General features: G+C 43.5%; 2 protein-coding genes across 11 annotated transcripts in view; one reads left to right on the top strand and one right to left on the bottom strand.

Annotated features, from left to right (window-relative positions):
- Window positions 1-7,651, top strand: part of ZZZ3 (zinc finger ZZ-type containing 3) — a 102,867-nt gene extending 95,216 nt beyond the window's left edge. For all 8 annotated transcript variants that reach the window (XM_079776456.1, XM_079776455.1, XM_079776459.1 and 5 more), the window contains 3 exons: window positions 1,292-1,426; window positions 6,516-6,616; window positions 6,914-7,651. In XM_079776456.1, coding sequence (XP_079632582.1) covers window positions 1,292-1,426; window positions 6,516-6,616; window positions 6,914-7,058 — 381 coding nt within the window. In that variant the 3' untranslated portion in view covers window positions 7,059-7,651. The remainder of the gene's footprint in view (window positions 1-1,291; window positions 1,427-6,515; window positions 6,617-6,913) is intronic.
- Window positions 7,652-7,796: 145 nt separating this feature from the next.
- AK5 (adenylate kinase 5) overlaps window positions 7,797-17,473 on the bottom strand; it is a 199,996-nt gene continuing 190,319 nt past the window's right edge. For 2 of the 3 annotated variants that reach the window (XM_079776462.1, XM_079776461.1), the window contains exon 14: window positions 7,797-14,334. In XM_079776462.1, coding sequence (XP_079632588.1) covers window positions 14,266-14,334 — 69 coding nt within the window. In that variant the 3' untranslated portion in view covers window positions 7,797-14,265. The remainder of the gene's footprint in view (window positions 14,335-17,473) is intronic. The other variant, XR_013813766.1, reaches the window with a different exon arrangement.

Here is a 17,473-nt window from a genome sequence, read left to right on the forward strand (position 1 = left end):
ACCTGTGGGTTGTGACCATCGGAAAACACAGATATTTACATTACGATTCATTAACAGTAGCAAAATTACAGTTATGAAGTAGCAACGAAAATAATTTTATGGTTGGGGGTCACCACAACATGAGGAACTGTATTAAAGGGTCGCGGCATTAGAAAGGTTGAGAACCACTGCTGTAGACAGGAAGCCATTTCAGAGATGTGAAGTAATGGTGGAGGTAGAGTGGGGAGTAGGTACTATAGAGGACCAATTTGAGAGAGAGATTAGAAAGTGTTAAGTAGTGACAAGATTTGTTAGATTAGATATGAGACAGTGAAACATTAAGGTTAACTCTTTTATGTAGGCTTTGGCTGCTAAATGTGTGAGGAATTAAAGAATCAGATAAATCGGGTTCAAATTCATCAGACTCTGCAAAGCTGTTTGACCTTGGGCAACCGTTATAATTTCTATAAAAGCCAGTTTCCTTGATGTAAAATACACATTGTAGTTTAATAATACCTAACATGGAGAGAAGGAGGGAAGAGGGACAAGGGTTCTGGTCCAGGACCGGTAATTGATGAAACATGGCGGGTGTTGGTGAATGGGTGTGCTTGTAGGTACGTGTGGAAATTAGTGACCATGGGTCAGTCATGAGGTAGCAAAGGAAAGAAATGGGCTCTGGGTGACAGAGCCCAAATAAATTGGGAGGATAAGAAGCACTGACTCACCTATCAACTTCAACTTCATATTTTTATATAGTTTTTATTACTCATTTCTTTTATACTCTAAGTAATCATCTTTGTACCTTATTTAATCCCCTTGAGTAAGATGAATGTACTGCCTTGATCATTGGGAGTACAGAGCAGAAAGCAAAGTAGAGATTGGTTTGCTTGCTGTTAAGAAAAGGTCATATTTACCTGAGGAAGCATAAAATCTGTTAGATTGAAGAAGAGGAGCTTCCGCTGATCAGGGAGAAGTAGATTATCTGGGCTGTCAAGTAGCCACCAATGTGTCGGGATGTGGCGCCCGCATTAGTGTGTGACAAGGTGGCAGTCGTGCCCTGCTCCCCTGGTACCTGCATTATGAGGCAGCACACTACAGTTCAGTAGTATGCATTAAGAAGCCCTCTGAAAGTTTTAGTCTGAATTATTGCTAATAGCAACACTATTTTCTGTTCTGCTAGTTTTCTAAAAGGAAAGGTATCCTAAAAGTGAAAAATCTTGTTGATAGAAATACTCTGTATCACTATTACTTACAATTGTCATTTTAATTATCAGACTAACATTTTTTGTTTTATGTTTTGTGATTTCAATAGGATGAGGAAAGTATTCCTATTATGTATAGGAATTTACCTGAATATAAGGAACTATTACAGTTTAAAAAGTTAAAGAAGCAGAAACTTCAGCAAATGCAAGCCGAAAGTGGATTTGTACAACACTTGGGCTTCAAGGTAAATTCTACTTACTCTTACTATTTAATTAATTTTTGAACGGGTGATAGAGATATTTAAGATCGTTTCGGAGTTTTAAACGCCACAACTTCCAAGCATACAGGTAAAAGTAAGTTTAGTTCTCAACCTGTTCTTTACACAAAGTAGTGTGCCAATGGCAAACATACAGGTTTTTCTGTACTTTGAGGTAAAATGTAAAATAAGTTTTTGTCTACCTATTTCTCTTTTTTACCTTCCAGTTTTACCGAGATATAATTGATAAGTAAAAGTTCTATCATCTCACATAGTTACCATTTTTTGTGTGTGGTGATGACACACAAAATATACTCTTAGCAAATTTTGAGTACTGTATACTTTAAAATTATTAACTATAGTCACCATGCTGTACATTAGTTTTTCAGAACTTATTTGTCTTATAATTGAAAGTTTGTGCCCTTTGACCAACATTGTACCACTTTTCCTGTTCCCATCCCCCATCCCTGTTCTACTCTCTTCTTCTCTGAGTTTGACTGTTAAAGTTTCCACCTATCATTGCGATCATACAGCATTTGCCTTTCACTGTCTGGCTTATTTCAATTTGCCTAATGTCCTCTAGTTTCATCCATGTTGTCACAAATGACAGAATTTTCTTCTGCGTTATGACTGATTAATACTCCTGTGTGTGTGTGTGTGTGTGTGTGTGTGTGTGTGTGTGTGTGTGAGTATGTGACACATTCTCTTTATCCATGTACCTGTGGAACTGTTTCTCTTTTTTTGCTGTTGTTAATGAATCAGAAAGTTGTTTTCTTTCACATCCAATTATTTTTGTTACTTTTTCAGAAGCTAGTAGAAATACATTTAGCATTCCACAAAATTTTGAAATACCCAATTATGCTTCAGGCACTAGGCTAACTGCTAGAGATTCAACAGTAAATAAGACAGACTCAGTTTCTGCCCTTACTCTGTTTCATCTCGGGGAATTTAGAGACGTTAAAAAAGTGAAATGGTTGAGTACGACTAGATTGCATATTGGAGAATAGTGAGAGGTTATTGAGGTGCCTTGGAAATCTTGGTAAGGAATTTAAATTGTCCTAAAGGATTGTGGAACCATTGAAGGATTTTCAGCAGAAAGTAATATGAAATTTGCATTTCAGAAAGGTCATTCTTTTTAAAAAATACCTTTACTGATTAAGGTGTCACATATTTGTCCTCATCCCCCCATTCCCATCCCACACCCCTCCCCACGGATGCCCCCACCCCCCTGTTGTCCTTAACCATTGGTTAGGCTCGTATGCATGCACACAAGTCCTTTGGTTGACCTCTCCCCCCTACCCCCACCCTCCCTACCCTCCCTCTGAGGCCCGACAGTCCGATCGATGCCTCCTTGTTTCTGGGTCTGTTCTTGTTCATCAGTCTATGTTGTTCATCATTTCCCCTAGATGAGTGAGATCATGTGTTACTAGAAATATACTTATAAGAACCGAATGTGAGACGAGCAATAATAGTTATGCTGTCAGGCAAATGAATCAGTCTGTAGTGAGTTTCTTTCTGGACCAACAGTTCTTTTGAGACCTAATTTTAATGTCCACTAGTTCCTTATGTGTACATATTGGCACTGACTTTTCAGTTCTGGATGGTGGACAAATGGTGGTAATGCAGGTCCGACTCCCTCTGGTTTGGTCTCGCCTGGACCCAGTGGCGCGGCCTCACCCGGACTCAGGGGCGCGCGGCCTCACCTGGACCCAGGGGCGCGTGGCCTCACCCGGTTCCATGGGTGCGTGGCCTCACCCGGGCCCGGGTCCCGGCCTCTCCCGGACCCAGGGGTGTGCGGTCTCACCCGGGCCCGGGACCCAGCCTCACCCGGACCCAGGGGCACACAGCCTCACCCGGACCCGGGATCCAGCTTCACCCAGACCCAGGGGCGCGTGGCCTCACCCGGACCCAGTGGCGCGCGGGCTCGCCCTGACCCGGGACCCAGCCTCACCCGGACCCAGGGGCGTGCGGCCTCGCACGGACCCAGGGGCGCGCAGCCTCACCCGGACCCGGGACTCAGCCTCGCCTGGACCCAGGGGCGCGCGGCCTCACCTGGACCCGGGACCCAGCGGGGCTTCATCTTCTTGATCCCAGTTCCTGTCGGTCAATTACCTCTCAGCAGTTCCTTCGGCCATTTTCTCAAAGCTCTGGGGCGGCTGCCACGGAACTCGCTGGGCAGCGGGCTCGGCAAGGCTCCGGTGCGCCCGGTGCGTGGCGGCAGGCTGGTCCGAGGTTGCTGCGACAGCGCTCGGGTCTGCAGCGGCGGCCGGTCGCCGGGCGTGCGCACCTGGCCGCTTCCGGGGCGCAGAGACTCTCAAATGACTCGGAGGTCAGCAAGCACAGAGTCTCCCACCCCATGTCCCCCAGGGGCTCGTCTGTCCGTGCTCAGCAGCGAGCGGAGCCGGCCCCTCAGCCGGAGACCGCCAGAGGAACCGCGCCGAGCAGGTTCCAGGCCTCCATTGTGTCGCTAGAGCCGTAGTTCTTAAAGTGTGATCTTTGGCTCACCGGCATCAGCATCATCCCGCGTCCCCCTCTCTTTTATTCTAGTTGTAGAGCATTCGCTCAGCCAGCCCTCCGGTGGTTTTGGATGGTGTCTGCTCTGTTTTCCAGTTGTAGTTTCAAAATTGTTGTGGTAGGCAACAATCAGGCATCCGCCCTATGTCGCCATCTTGGTCCTCCAGAAGATTCTTAAGTAACCTTATATATGTGGTTCTGAACACTGTGTCGTCCATTAGTTTACTTTCCTCCATCTCTTCTATTCATGACCTGCTTCGGTGTCTCCACATTTTGGCTGCCTCCCTGTGGTGATGGAGTGGCTTTGTGTGGTCAGTGACCTATGGGGCCGGTAGCTCAGCTTCCCCAATCTCCCTAGGTGGTCGCTCTTGGTACCCCCCTTTGTGGGCTGAGTGCAAAGTCTTGGTGTTGTTAAGCCTTGATTGCTGTTGGTACACTGGGAGGATTTGACCTCCAGTCCAATTGGCTGTGAGGATCAGCTGTGTCTCCGCCGGGAGACAGCCTTATTCAACTAGACTTGCAAAATTGTAAAAGCCTCTGTGCTCAGCTTGGATGGGGCGGAGTTTCAGGGTGGAGCCTACAGCCTTGGCTTCCCGTCAGCCCCGCCCTATGAGGTTCCTGTGTCTCAGTGTCCCTCTGTACTCCCTGCAAACACCTCTGAGAGAAAGGCGTCCTGGAGTTTCCCCCACTGCCAAACAGTCTAGTCTCTCCCCCAATGAATCTGGATTCCCAGATTCTTGCCCAGAACTGGGTTTCAGTGTAGTCGGAACTGGGGCTCAGCGCAGTCTGGCGCCTTTGTCTCCTTCCCGCCAGGGCAATTCAGTGGCACAGGCAACAGTCCGTCCTCTCCGCGCATTCCTGTGCGCGCCTCCGGAGCTCTGCCTTTCGCCGCTCCCCCTGCGTTTCCGCCTTACAGCCCAGATTCCCCCAGTATGAGCCTGGCTTCCCAGGGTCTCGCCCGGAACTGGGGTTCAGTGCAGTCGGAGCTGGGGTTCAGCGCAATCTGGAGCTTTTATCTCCTTCCCGCTAGAGAACGCCGGCCAGGCACTCAGCCGCTCCATCCTCTCCAGCTCCGTCCTCCCCGCACGCGCGCGTGCCCGTGTCTCCATACCTCAGGCTTTTACAGCTCCTCTGATTTTCCTTGTGGTTTTCTCTTTTCCTTCTAGTTGTGGGCGTTTCAGTCAGCCAGCTTTCCTGTGGTTCTGGATGATGTCCGTTTTGACTTTTAGTTGTATTTTTGAAATTGTTGTGCGAGGCTGCAGGTTAGGTGCTTAACCTTTGCCGCCATCTTGGTTTTTTTCCAGAAAGGTCATTCTTAAACCATTAGTATTGATCATCTTTACAAAGGCAGTGGGTTTAGAGTGGCTAACTCTTAATTTCTGAATATTATGCTAAATTTTTTTTAACAATAATGTATTCATGTATGTTATTTATGTAATTGGAAAAAATGAAGTGAAGGAGAAAAAGATAATTCTGTTCTTAGTATGGAGAATGGGTAGGAAGAAAGGAAGGATGGAGGCAGGGGGACTGGGTTGGGGATTTTTCTTTTGGTAACTTACAAAAGATGAGAATTTCTTGAATTTGCCTGGTGGCTGTGGAATAGAGATTGACAGATTTGAGGACACTTTAGGCATTAGAATTTACTGTACCTGATGGGATTGGAGGAGGTGATAATGAGACCATGAACTTGCTGTAGTGGTATACATGAAAATACTGATGTATGCTGTGACTGACACACTGAAATTTAAAACAAGATTTTTATACCTCTGCTTTTCTGGCCGAGCCATTAGCCAGGCTGTATAAAAGGGGTTTTCCTCTTGATCCTTCAGTGACCCTGCCTTTCTTTTAGGGATTTTCCAAATTGACAGCTCTGACCTTTCGGAGGAAACTTCACTTCTCATAATTTTGCTGCAAGACCCAGTTGTGGCTTGTTGGCCAGTCTGTCAGCCATTCTGGGTGGCCTGATGATCAAAGAAACTAGAAATGACATTTACTTTGATTTCTCAAATAGCACAGAACACACTGAGGGCTTCCACATGCACCACATGAAGAAGAAGCCTGGTCTTCCTTCCCTTCAGATGGTCAGTGGTCATAGGAGCCTTCGGGCTTGGAGAGGAATTCAGTAAAAACTAATGGCTTAAGAGTTCGGAGAGGATTTTGAGTTTGCCTGGTAATTTAGGTATGATAGTGTGTTAAATAGTTCTGTAACATATTTGTCAAGTTTAACCGCAGTGTTAAGGGAGTGGTTCGTGATCACAGTCATTGTACCGTGGTGATGAATAATTACTAATCAATTACACAGCCAAGTTTGCAGGTAGTTTACTTAAAATTTTAAAAAATAAATTAAAACACACCATATTAAAGTTAGTTTCTTATAATGTCCCTCTTTCCACATGCACTTGTTCTTAAATGGGTGGGATTTCAGTTCATGCTAGAAATTGTACCGCTGTCCAGTGCGCGGGGAGGGGGAGAGGATGTCTGTGTGCATACCATGTGTTTTCCAGCAGAGAAAAGGTTTTGGAACAATGTAGCTTACTGCCTTTTCTCTCTGAATCTCTGACAGTGCGATAACTGTGGCATAGAGCCTATCCAGGGTGTTCGGTGGCATTGCCAGGATTGCCCTCCAGAAATGTCTTTGGATTTCTGTGATTCTTGTTCAGACTGGTAAGTGTTCTCTACATTGTACATCTTCAATTTTGACAAGAGCTTTCAGCAACTAGTGAATTTGCTTTCCAGACGACTTAGAAAATCACCACGTCTGGTGGATTAAATTTTATTGTTCTAAGGCGATGAAGAAGTTTTTCTTAATTATTATATTTCTCAAGTATAACTTTCCATTAGAGATTTAGAGAGATTAATGGGTTTAACCCGGTTGAGCTGTGAGGAAGTTCTGTAATAGCTAGATTAAAATGCATCCACTACCATGTAATAATGTGTGTGCGTGTGTGTTTTTCTTTACAGCCTACATGAAACAGATATTCACAAAGAAGATCACCAGTTAGAACCTGTGTATAGGTCAGAGACATTTTTAGACAGAGACTACTGTGTGTCCCAGGGCACCAGTTATAATTACCTTGACCCAAACTACTTTCCAGCCAACAGATGACATGGGAGAGAACACCGTATACTAGTCCTCTTCAACACATAGCAATGGTCTCATTGTGAGTTATGTGCACAGTTTGGAAAGGTTCTCTGCTTTCCCTGAATGACACTCACAGCATGACAGCTTCCTGAGTGTTCTCGTCCAGTCCAGCTCTGCACCGTGTGGCTCCAGATCGCTGCTCAGCAGCTGAACATTCCTGGTGAGCAAAGGGTTTCCTTGGTGAGTCTCTCACCCCCACCTGCCAGTCTCTGAGGTGGCACTTAAATAGGTGAGATGGAAATGAGAGCACACATTAAAACGTGAGTCAGTTCCAAAGGTTTCAAGAACTTGGTCATAAATACGATAATGAGAAGACGAAGTATTTATATTAAAACAGTTTAGTAGCTTTCAGTTTTGTGAAAATAGTCTTCAGCACAGAAACTGACTTCTTTAGACAAAGTTTTAACCAATGAAGGTGTTTGCTTCTAGAATATACACTTTAAAAGGACCCCCCCCCCCCCCCAGTGGTGGCCCCTGATGGCTGTTAGTAAATTGGAGCTGCTTAACCATATTGATGTCTAATTTCTTTTAACCACAATGAACTGTCCTTACCAACACGAAGCACTACAGGAGGCAGCGGCCACATCGCTTCCTTAACCAGCTCATGGTGTGTGAATGTTATAAAATGGTCACTCAGATATATTTTTTAAATGTAATGTTATATAAGATGATCATGTGATGTGTACAAACTATGGTGAAAAGTGCCAGTGGTAGTAACTGTGTAAAGTCTTTAATCCACCACATTAATTCCTTTAAAATACACAGCCTTCTGCCTCTGTATTTGGAGTTGTCAGTACAACTCATCAAAGAAAACTGCCTAATATAAAGATCATATATATGGTAATAATTCCCTCTTTTGTAGTCTGCACAAGATCCATAAAAGATTGTATTTTTATTACTATTTAAACAAGTGATTAAATTTAGTCTGCGCAGTGAGCAAGGGTTCACATGCATTCTTTTATACTGCTGGATTTTGTTGTGCATCATTTACGACATTTTGTATGTTTCTTCTTATCTGTGTATACAGTATGTTCTTGAATAATGTTCATTTGTCAGGAGAACTGTGAGAAATAAACTATGTGGATACTGTCTGTTTATATTATAGAATGCTTGTTGTGACTTCCTTTGGTTAGATTTTGGATTTTTTTTCAAGAGTTTTGCTTTACCTGTCCTTTCAAAAGAGTAAGGACTTAATTATGGAAACGAGAGTGAACTTGAGAAGCTCTGTAAAAGATGGTGTTGAAGCACTAAATTATAAACTAGGTACAAAAGAACACATACTATGGCTAAAGAAAAAGGCAGTTTTATTCAGATATGAAAACTAAACAGGTGGAAAAATTTACTCATTCTTTTTGATAAAATAAGCCCCCATGTATTTAATTTAAATAGGTGGCTCTTGAAAAAACCTGTATTCCCTGGAAATTATTATTGATCATTAGAAAAGACAGTATATATATTCTAAGATTAAGAGTTATCTGACCCAATTGTGAGAGTCTCCTGTTTTTTCAAATTTTAAATCAAGGGAACATTATTTACTAGGCCTTTTTTAATACATTGTAGGGTACTAAAACCATACCCTGGATGTTTTTAATTCAGAAAAGTAATATAATTTTAAATATAGAAATATGAGAATTTTAACATAATATATTAATTAAAGATTACTGATGATGTTGATAAACTATATTGTATCAGAAAGGAAAGGAAATGGAGTTGAGCTTAACTTCTCACCCTGTAATTACTAGTTGGGAGAAGAGGGGATCATTAGAGTCCTGGCATTTTGATACTAGACGTTAAGTGAATATGCCAGAAGATCTATCTTCAACCTGTAGCAAGACAGTACCCCTGGGTGGCAACCTCTGTAAATTCTGTATTTGTATAGAAATAATACCAGTTAGTTCTGGAGGATCATTCAGACCCATTCAAAAATACCATAAAGTATGAAGTATGCTTTGGAAGAGGGCTGTGAATGGTACAGTTGTTATGTACACAGAATAGACAATATATCCTATATAATAAAAGCCCAGTGACTGAATGGCAGAACGACTGGTCAACTAGTCGCTATGACATGCACTGACCACCAGGGGGCAGATGCCCAATGCAGGAGCTGCGCCCTGGTGGTCAGTGCACTCGCACAGTGGGAGCGCCGCTCAGCTGACTGGAAAGAGCAGCTGCTACCACAGCAGGAGCAGCCACTCAGAGGGCGGGTCCACAGCTGCTCAGCTGATTGGGATCAGGGGTGCTTCCACAATGGGCTGATCCCTGCAGGCCACGCCCCCCACCAGTGCACAAATCCCGTGCACCAGGCTTCTAGTAGACAAATAAAAGCTACTTAAATGTATTTTTCAAGGGCAAGTATTTTTGAGGATTTTGAGTGCAAAGAGGATTATTTTCTGCTTGAGCAAAGATGTATTAGTTTTGCTTTTTTCTCAGCTCCAAGCAAATAGTCCTCTTAGCTTTAAAAGGCCCTGAATGGTAGTAGGAGTGGTAATGTTGTTTTACTGCGTTAATTTGAGGACTGCAAGAATGGGCAGAGCTGGCATATTTGCAAATAGGCCTTCTGTCTCCTACAAAGAAGTGTCGGCTAGAAGAAGCAACAGAGACTTACTAGTTAAAGCATTGCTTATTAAGTAGTCATCAGTAGGTCAGATACAGTGTTTCCTGAAATAATGTCCTCAAGTTATTTGATAAGAACAGAAGGAACTTTTAATGACACCTAAAACCAGTGCATTATGGTTTAGGCAGAGGAGGTTTTGGTTGGTGTGATGTGCACTAATAGTAATAATAGCAAACACTGATAACAGTGCTTACTATGTGCCAAGCAAGCATATAGTAACGGATTTAATTTTCACAACCTTATGAAGCAGGTTCATTTATTCTGTTTTCATATGAGGAAATCTAGCCAGAGAGCTTATATAACTTGCCCAAGATCATACAGTTAGTAAAGTGGCGATGCTTGGATTTTAACATAAACAGATTGCTCCGGAGTCAGCGTCTGCCTCATTGCTTTGTTTGCCACTGAGGTGATGGAGGTGGAGGTGTGCAGGGGTTGATTTTCAATCTTTTTTCCTGGTGTGGCATGGTTCCTAGAGTACAGTACAAACCTGAGCACGTATCCAGGTTTATAGCACAGATTGGAGAAGCATTATCCGTGGATGAGGCAGAAGCACTGAGATGAGATGGTCTGCCATGATGAATTAGAAAGACACACATACATAGAATTTACATATTCCAGTTTGGCAGCAAACATGGCCGTAAGATTTAAGCAAAGTTGGGATTAAGACTTGGTGTCTCCTGCCTCAGGCAGCATTTATTTCCGTGCATGTTTGGCGCCTCTTGCTTAACCTGATAGTATGCCTTGTCCATTTCTGAACATAACAATTTACTAAAAAAAAGAAAGAAATAGAGAAAATAGTACATTATGTGTAGTAGATAAGCATTTTGTGAAATGTCTTTTTTAGTTATAACATAGCATGCTACATAAGTTATTTTTTACTGTGGATAGCAAAGTTGGAAGACCATTGTTCTAGGTGCACAGTTTATGGAGGCATTGTCCTTTTAGGCTGTAAAGTACTTGTTTTTATTTCTTTTAAAAATATTTTTATTGGTTTTTAGAAAGAGGAAAGGAGAGGGGGAGAGAGAGAGAGGACATCAGTGTGAGAGCAGAACACCCATCGACTGCCTCCTGCACGCCCTCTACCAGGGATCGAGCCCGAAACCCATGCATGTGCCCTAACTGGGAATTGAACACAACCTTTCAGTGTACGGGACAACGCCCAACCATCTGAGCCACACCGGCCAGGGCCGTTTTTATTTATTTTTAAAAAAATATATATTTTATTGATTTTTTACAGAGAGGAAAAGAGAGGGATAGAGAGTCAGAAACAAAGATGAGAGAGAATCATCGATCAGCTGCCTCTTGCACACCCCCCACTGGGGATATGCCCGCAACCAAGGTACATGCCCTTGACCGGAATCGAACCCGGGACCCTTCAGTCCGCAGGCCGACGCTCTATCCACTGAGCCAAACCGGTCTCGGCCGTTTTTATTTCTTACTGGGTGAAAAATACGCTTCTGTTTAATGATCCCAGATAAAGTATTACATTTTTTTCTTCACAGTTCATGGAGCTCATTCAGTGGGTTTTTGAGAGTGGTTTTATATTTAGCTCTGGGAGGGCAGAGACCATCCATGCCTGTCTATTCCTTGATCTGGTTCTTAGATTCTCAATAAATATTTTTGATAATGTGACCAATGTTTTAGTGAGCTACATTTTTTCTCTACGAGACGCCCCCTCTGTCTGAGCAGTGTGGCACCGTAGAGGGCTTGCCTGGGGAGATCTTTACTGGGCCCTGAGGAGACTGAAGAATTGTGTCCTGTTTTATATGGAGGATGTCGCCTTGGTGGCTGAGAAGACTTGGGTCCGCTCTGGGACCCAGTTAGGCATGTATCTTCATTCTCAGCCATGGTTTTAGACTGGTGTAACCGAAGGGGCACTAGAGTGGAATTCCGGGTACTGGTCCCAATTGTGGAAGTGAGGCACTCGGTAACTGTTGCCAGAGAACCACCTTGTATTGAGCACTGGGAACTAGTAAGTAATTTACATGTATTTTTAAGTTGTTTAATCCTCTTAACACCTCTGTGAGGTTGCTTACTATTTTGATCTCTACTGTATAGTTGAGAAAAGGAAGGTTTAGAGGTTTAAATGTCAGCCTTCAATAATCACTGCTTTGTGTGGGACCGAGGATACAAAGCTTGCTGTTACAGAGCTTATTGGTCTAATGCAGAAGACCAGCAATAAAAAATATGGTTCCAGGCAGATATAAATGCTGTGAAGAAAAATAATGCTTGAAGAAAAACTGTGGAAGAATGGGGACCTTTCTGTCATTTTAGATGGACTAGTGAAAAAGCGCCTCAATGACAAGGGAAGGCTGGAACAGAGACCTGATGGGGGAGGGAATTGGCCCTGCAGATAATGTGGAGGAACAGGCAGGAGGCTGGCAATAAGGGCCCTGCCAGGAGAGCTTGGCCTGTCTAGGCAGTATCCAGTGGGCTGTGTAGCTCTGGCCAAGCGAGCAAGAGGAGCGTGGTGGTTGGCGGGGTGAAAGGCACGGGGCCAGATCCGGTGAGGCCTGGCATGCCGACCCTTGTAAAGGAGTCGGACCATGTTTTCTGCGTACACACAGGCTCTCCTACTAGGCAGAGATCTCCACCGTCCTTTCCTGCTTTCAAATCCTATGACTTAGGATTTGTTCAGATCAGTGGTGTGTTTTGTAGCTCTGCAGAAGACTAGATTTGCACCTCTAGGTCCTCTTCAGGGGCAAAGCCGTGTACCCTGCTGGCTCGCAGTCCCCTGCCCTGCTGCCTCCCTCTCCCCTCCCCAGGCTGCCAGAGCTGTGGTGGGCGTGGACTGAGTTTGCCAACACGCGGTACGTGTTTAAAGAATGTTCCCTACAAAGAGTCATTTTGTGTGTTCTGGCACAACTGATCATTTTCACCCTGTGACTGTCTTTTTCTAATTTGCTCAAATACTCCGTGTGCTCCCCTATCAAGTGTGTGACAACTTGGGGTAGTAATAAAGTATTTGATAACTGTGTGAATGGAAGGAACAGGCCCCTCTTTGTGTTAATAGAGGCATAATTGTAACCAAAGAAATTGGATTTCTTCTTTAGCAAACACTGACATTTCTGTTTAAGAATGACTGCTAGAGCAAAAGGAACTAACGAAAATGACCATGTATCGTGAATATACTGAGAGTTCTTTCTGTAATTGCTCAAAACTGATCTATGGCCAAAATTAAAATCATATGAGCATATCATACATCTCAGCTCTTACTGTGTTTGCTGCTAATTCTGTTGAATAAGGCTTCAAATGCTTTCCAGAATGACGTGAGTTGCAAATAAATAGAAAAAAAGTGTTATCCTGTGTTCCATTTACTTTATTTGTACATTTCCATTTCAAACAAAAAAGACGACTTTAAAAATACAGCTTTGCCCCAGGAATGGATTCTTATCGGCACAACCATCGAAGGGAAAAAAAAAAAAATCATGCAAATTGAAACCAGGGTCTTTTGGTTGTGACTGACTGGACTAGAGGAAGGTGCGTTTATTCCGGTAGACTGCATGAGAAGCTCTGATTCTGGCAACGATAGCACAACAGAGAACCCAGACGTCACTGGTTTGATGCAAGAAAACAATTTTACATTTGGGTATGATAAGGTTTGCAAACCCCTTGAAAAGGCCCGTATGAAACACATACAGCATCGAGATCTGTTAAACATGTGCCGACATGCTCCTCCCACCCACATCAGTTTTATTGCTGTCCCTGTAATTCTTGTTTGGCAACAGTATTAAGTAAATAGGTGATCGTTTAAAATCAAAACTGTAAGTTGACATTAGTCCAGTGGATGGCAATAATAAACCACCTCATGCTTTTAAATTACGTTTGGTCATTGGTATTAATGTATAATTGCCAAAATGCACCACCAGGTATAGGAGAGGCCAGTTTTCTCCAGTTAGTTCTTTTAGCCATTATGACAGTATTCCAAGTAGCCAGTTTCATAAAAATGAGTAGAGACATGTTATTGGTGACTAGTCTGGGTTTTGCTGTCTTGGAAAATTGTACAGTTTCACATTTTTTATGTTTTTCAAATTGAATCAGATTTCTAATAATTGGCATGTCAACTTAATCTCTCTGGCTCTGAGCTACAGTTACCAGAGGAAGATGCCCTAGCTTGCAAAGTCCCCCACCCCCCTAAATTAAGGGACTTCATCGGGCAACTTGGGGGGGAGAAGATACAATGGGGAATTTAGGGGTGCTAACTCCCTATTTGATGAGAAGAGAACCAAATGATCAGACTCTAGCAAGTCCTGAGGGCACAACTGACAGACTGGCACTGCACTGCTGTCCATTAACTCTGCTCCGAGGTGCAACCTGTATGATAGGGAGGTGTGCGTGCTGTGAGTACAGACAGCTGTCTGAATTACGAAGAGGCTGGGTGATACCAAATACACCATGCATGGTTTCCAGACGCCTCAGATGGGTCAAGCTGGGGAGCAAACAGCAATGTCAGGATTGCAAGGGGACACAAAAGGTTTAACCTGAAACATATTAAGGTATGGACCTTTTAATATATTTCTCTGTCTTCACTCTCCTTAACATACATGCATTTTGTCTTCAGAAAATAGAGTCAATAGCTGTGCAGAGTTGAAGAAAAACTTCCTCTGGTGTCCCCTCCGCATTTATCTATATTTAAAAGGAAAAAAGAGAAAGTCTTAAGGAACATTTGTAAGTAGGACCATTTTTTATAATAAAGCTTTGCCTGCTTATAACTTGCTGTGCGAAATTTTAAAACATAAGATACCAAAAAACAAAAAAAGTGAGCAGTTCAGCCCTGGCTGGGTAGCTCAGTTGGTTAGAGTGTCCTTCCCGTACATCAAGATTATGTGTTTGATCCCTGGTCAGGGCACATAAGAATCAACCAATGAATGTGTAAACAAGTGGAACAACAAACCAATGTCTCTGTCTCTCTCAAATCAATAAAATAAAAGCGAGTAGTTAAGAAACTAGCTGCCTAAATTAAAACATTAATGTGATACCCCTACACACCTATTAAAATAGCCCAAATCCAAAGAACTGACAGTACCAAATGCTGGTGAGGATGTGGAGCAACAGGAACATTCATTCCTTGCTGATGGGCGTGCAAAGTGATATCCAGCCACTTAAGAAGGCAGTTGGGCAATTTCTTACAAAATTAAGCTCTTACTCTGATCCAGGAATTGCACTCCTTGGCGTTTACCCAAAGGAGCTGGAAACGCCCACACAAAAACCTGCATACAGATGTTTGTAAGAGCTTTACTCATAATTGCCAAAGCTTGGATGCAACCAAGATGTCCTGCATTGACAATCATCCAGACGAGAATATTATTTAGTGCTCAAAAGAAATGAGATTATTAAGCCATGGAAAGATATGGAGGAAACTTAAATGCTGGCTGAAAGAAGCCAATCTGCAAAGGCTACACATTAAATGACATTCTGGGAAAAGGAGAACGATGGAGACAGTGAAAAGATCAGGTTGGGGGGAGCGGAAGGAATGGGTTTAACAGGATTTTTATGGTAGTAAAACCCCTCTTAAAATGGTGGCCACATGTCATACATTTCTCAAGACCCACAGAAACTGGACTTTCTGTGATTATGGTAGGTTGATGTTCAAACAAATGTACAACTCGTATGGGAGATGCTGATGTGGGAGAGGTTGTGCGTGTTTGGGGACAAGGGTATATGAAAACTCGATGCTCAATTTTGCTGTGAACCTAAAACTGCTCTAAAAAATAAAGTCTATTTAAAACAACAGCAACAAAAACTAGGTTCCCTGTTGAGGTCAGATATGAAGGGTCATGGAAAGACTGCAGTTAGTTAAAACAAGACTTGTGAGTGTTCTGGAGCAGGGTGGGTAGGAATGGGGCAGAATGATGGGGAGGGCTGTAAATCCAAAGCTGGGGCCAACAGCAGGGAGTCGGGAGGGGGCTGGTCTCCTGGGCAGGAGGGCACACTATCCCTTCCTCTCTCTCAAAATTTCCTAACATGCCAAACACTGAGATTTGTCCCATCGCACATGTAACATCCACAGAAAGTAGAGGCTTGGGTATCCATGTCAGACTCATGGGAAGGGAGGAGGGGGTAGCAAGCTTGCTTAATGCAACTTTTTTGGGCTTCACCTCCAGAGGTTCCCATGTGGTAGGTCTGGGCTGGGTCTTCTAAGGGGCACATTTAACAAATCCTCTGGAGTCTAGATGATATTGATGTGGGTCATCTTGGACCACACTTTGAGAAACAATGATTTTTTTCAACTCTGGTCTACCTTGTTTGGGCAAACTAGTTTCTATTTCACAACACTAGGGACTTCACTGATTCCAGCGGTAGCATGAATTCTCAAAACAAAACATTGGGATAGCCCTTGCCGAAACCCGGTTTGGCTCAGTGGATAGAGCGTCGGCCTGCGGACTCAAGGGTCCCAGGTTCGATTCCGGTCAAGGGCATGTACCTTGGTTGCGGGCACATCCCCAGTAGGGGGTGTGCAAGAGGCAGCTGATCGATGTTTCTCTCTCATCGATCTTTCTAACTTTCTATCCCTCTCTCTTCCTCTCTGTAAAAAAATCAATAAAATATATATATTTTTTAAAATTGGGATATCCCTGAAAATAGATACAGCAAATGTTTATAGAATCACTGTTTGTAATAGCCCCAGGCTGGAAAAGTTGCAAAAGTCCATTGGCAGAGGATGGATACATGCGTTGCGGCATAAACTCCTGCCTTAACGAAGGCAGCAGGAGGGAGAGGAGGCAGCCCAAGGAATGGGAAGGAGGCAGTCACAGACCTGGTGCCTGGATACGGTGGGGACGGAAGGAGAAAGACTCGAGAGGGACACCCAAGTTTCTGGCTTGAGCGCCAGGTGGTTCCTCTAAACGAGAGGCATACAGGAGAAGCAGCAAGTGTCAGGGGAACAGATGAGCAGTTGAGTTTTAGACAAGTGAAGGTGCCTGAGGAAACCAGGTAGAGATGTCCTAAATACATTCGATGTAAAGTCTCAGCTCTATTTGTAAAATAAAATGTTCCGTCTTTATAAAGTTAAAAAAAAAAAGTGTGGCATGGTCATATAATGCAATACTACAGAAATGAAAAAACAAACTAGAGCTACATTTAAAAACATGCATTAATCGGACAAAGTTGAGGGAAAGAAGCAAGTCTCCAAAGCATGTGCATACGGTATGATTCAATTTACGTGAAGTTAAAAACAAGCAAAGCTAAGTTATATTGGTGAGGGATCTACACATAAGTGGTAAAATAATCAAGAGCAAGGACATGGTTACCAGAAAAGTCAGGATTGTGGTGACTTTTTGGGAAGAGGACGGAGATGTGATCAGGAGGCACGTGGGGGAGCTTCTGGGATTCTATCTCATGACCTCGGTGGTGACTACATGGTGTCCATTTATTCTTCTTCAAACAGTACATATTACTTTGTATGCATTCCGGACTATGATATTTCTCACAATAAGGAAAAAATTAAAATTGAAGCTTAAAAATATTTGCGTCTCCGTACCCCCCATAAATACGTCATTCTCCATCCTTAGGGGAAAATCAAAGACCCATCGGCAACTTGTTTGTCTCCCTGGCAAGTGGCTCTGCCTCTGGGGCAGGGACTTAGCCTTTGCCACGTTTCCCCCCTCAGCACCTTGCCCAGTGCTTGACCTCGCTTCCCCTTTCCTTCCAACCCACAACCCTTTCCGGGGTGCGAACAACGGATCCTGTGCTGGAGATCCGCGAGCTGAGTCAGACCCAACAGTCCTGCTCTCCAGGAGCTCACAGCTCCCGGGCAGAGACACAG

This window comes from Cnephaeus nilssonii (assembly GCF_951640355.1).
Source record: "Cnephaeus nilssonii genome assembly, chromosome: 7".
Lineage (NCBI taxonomy): Eukaryota > Metazoa > Chordata > Mammalia > Chiroptera > Vespertilionidae > Cnephaeus > Cnephaeus nilssonii.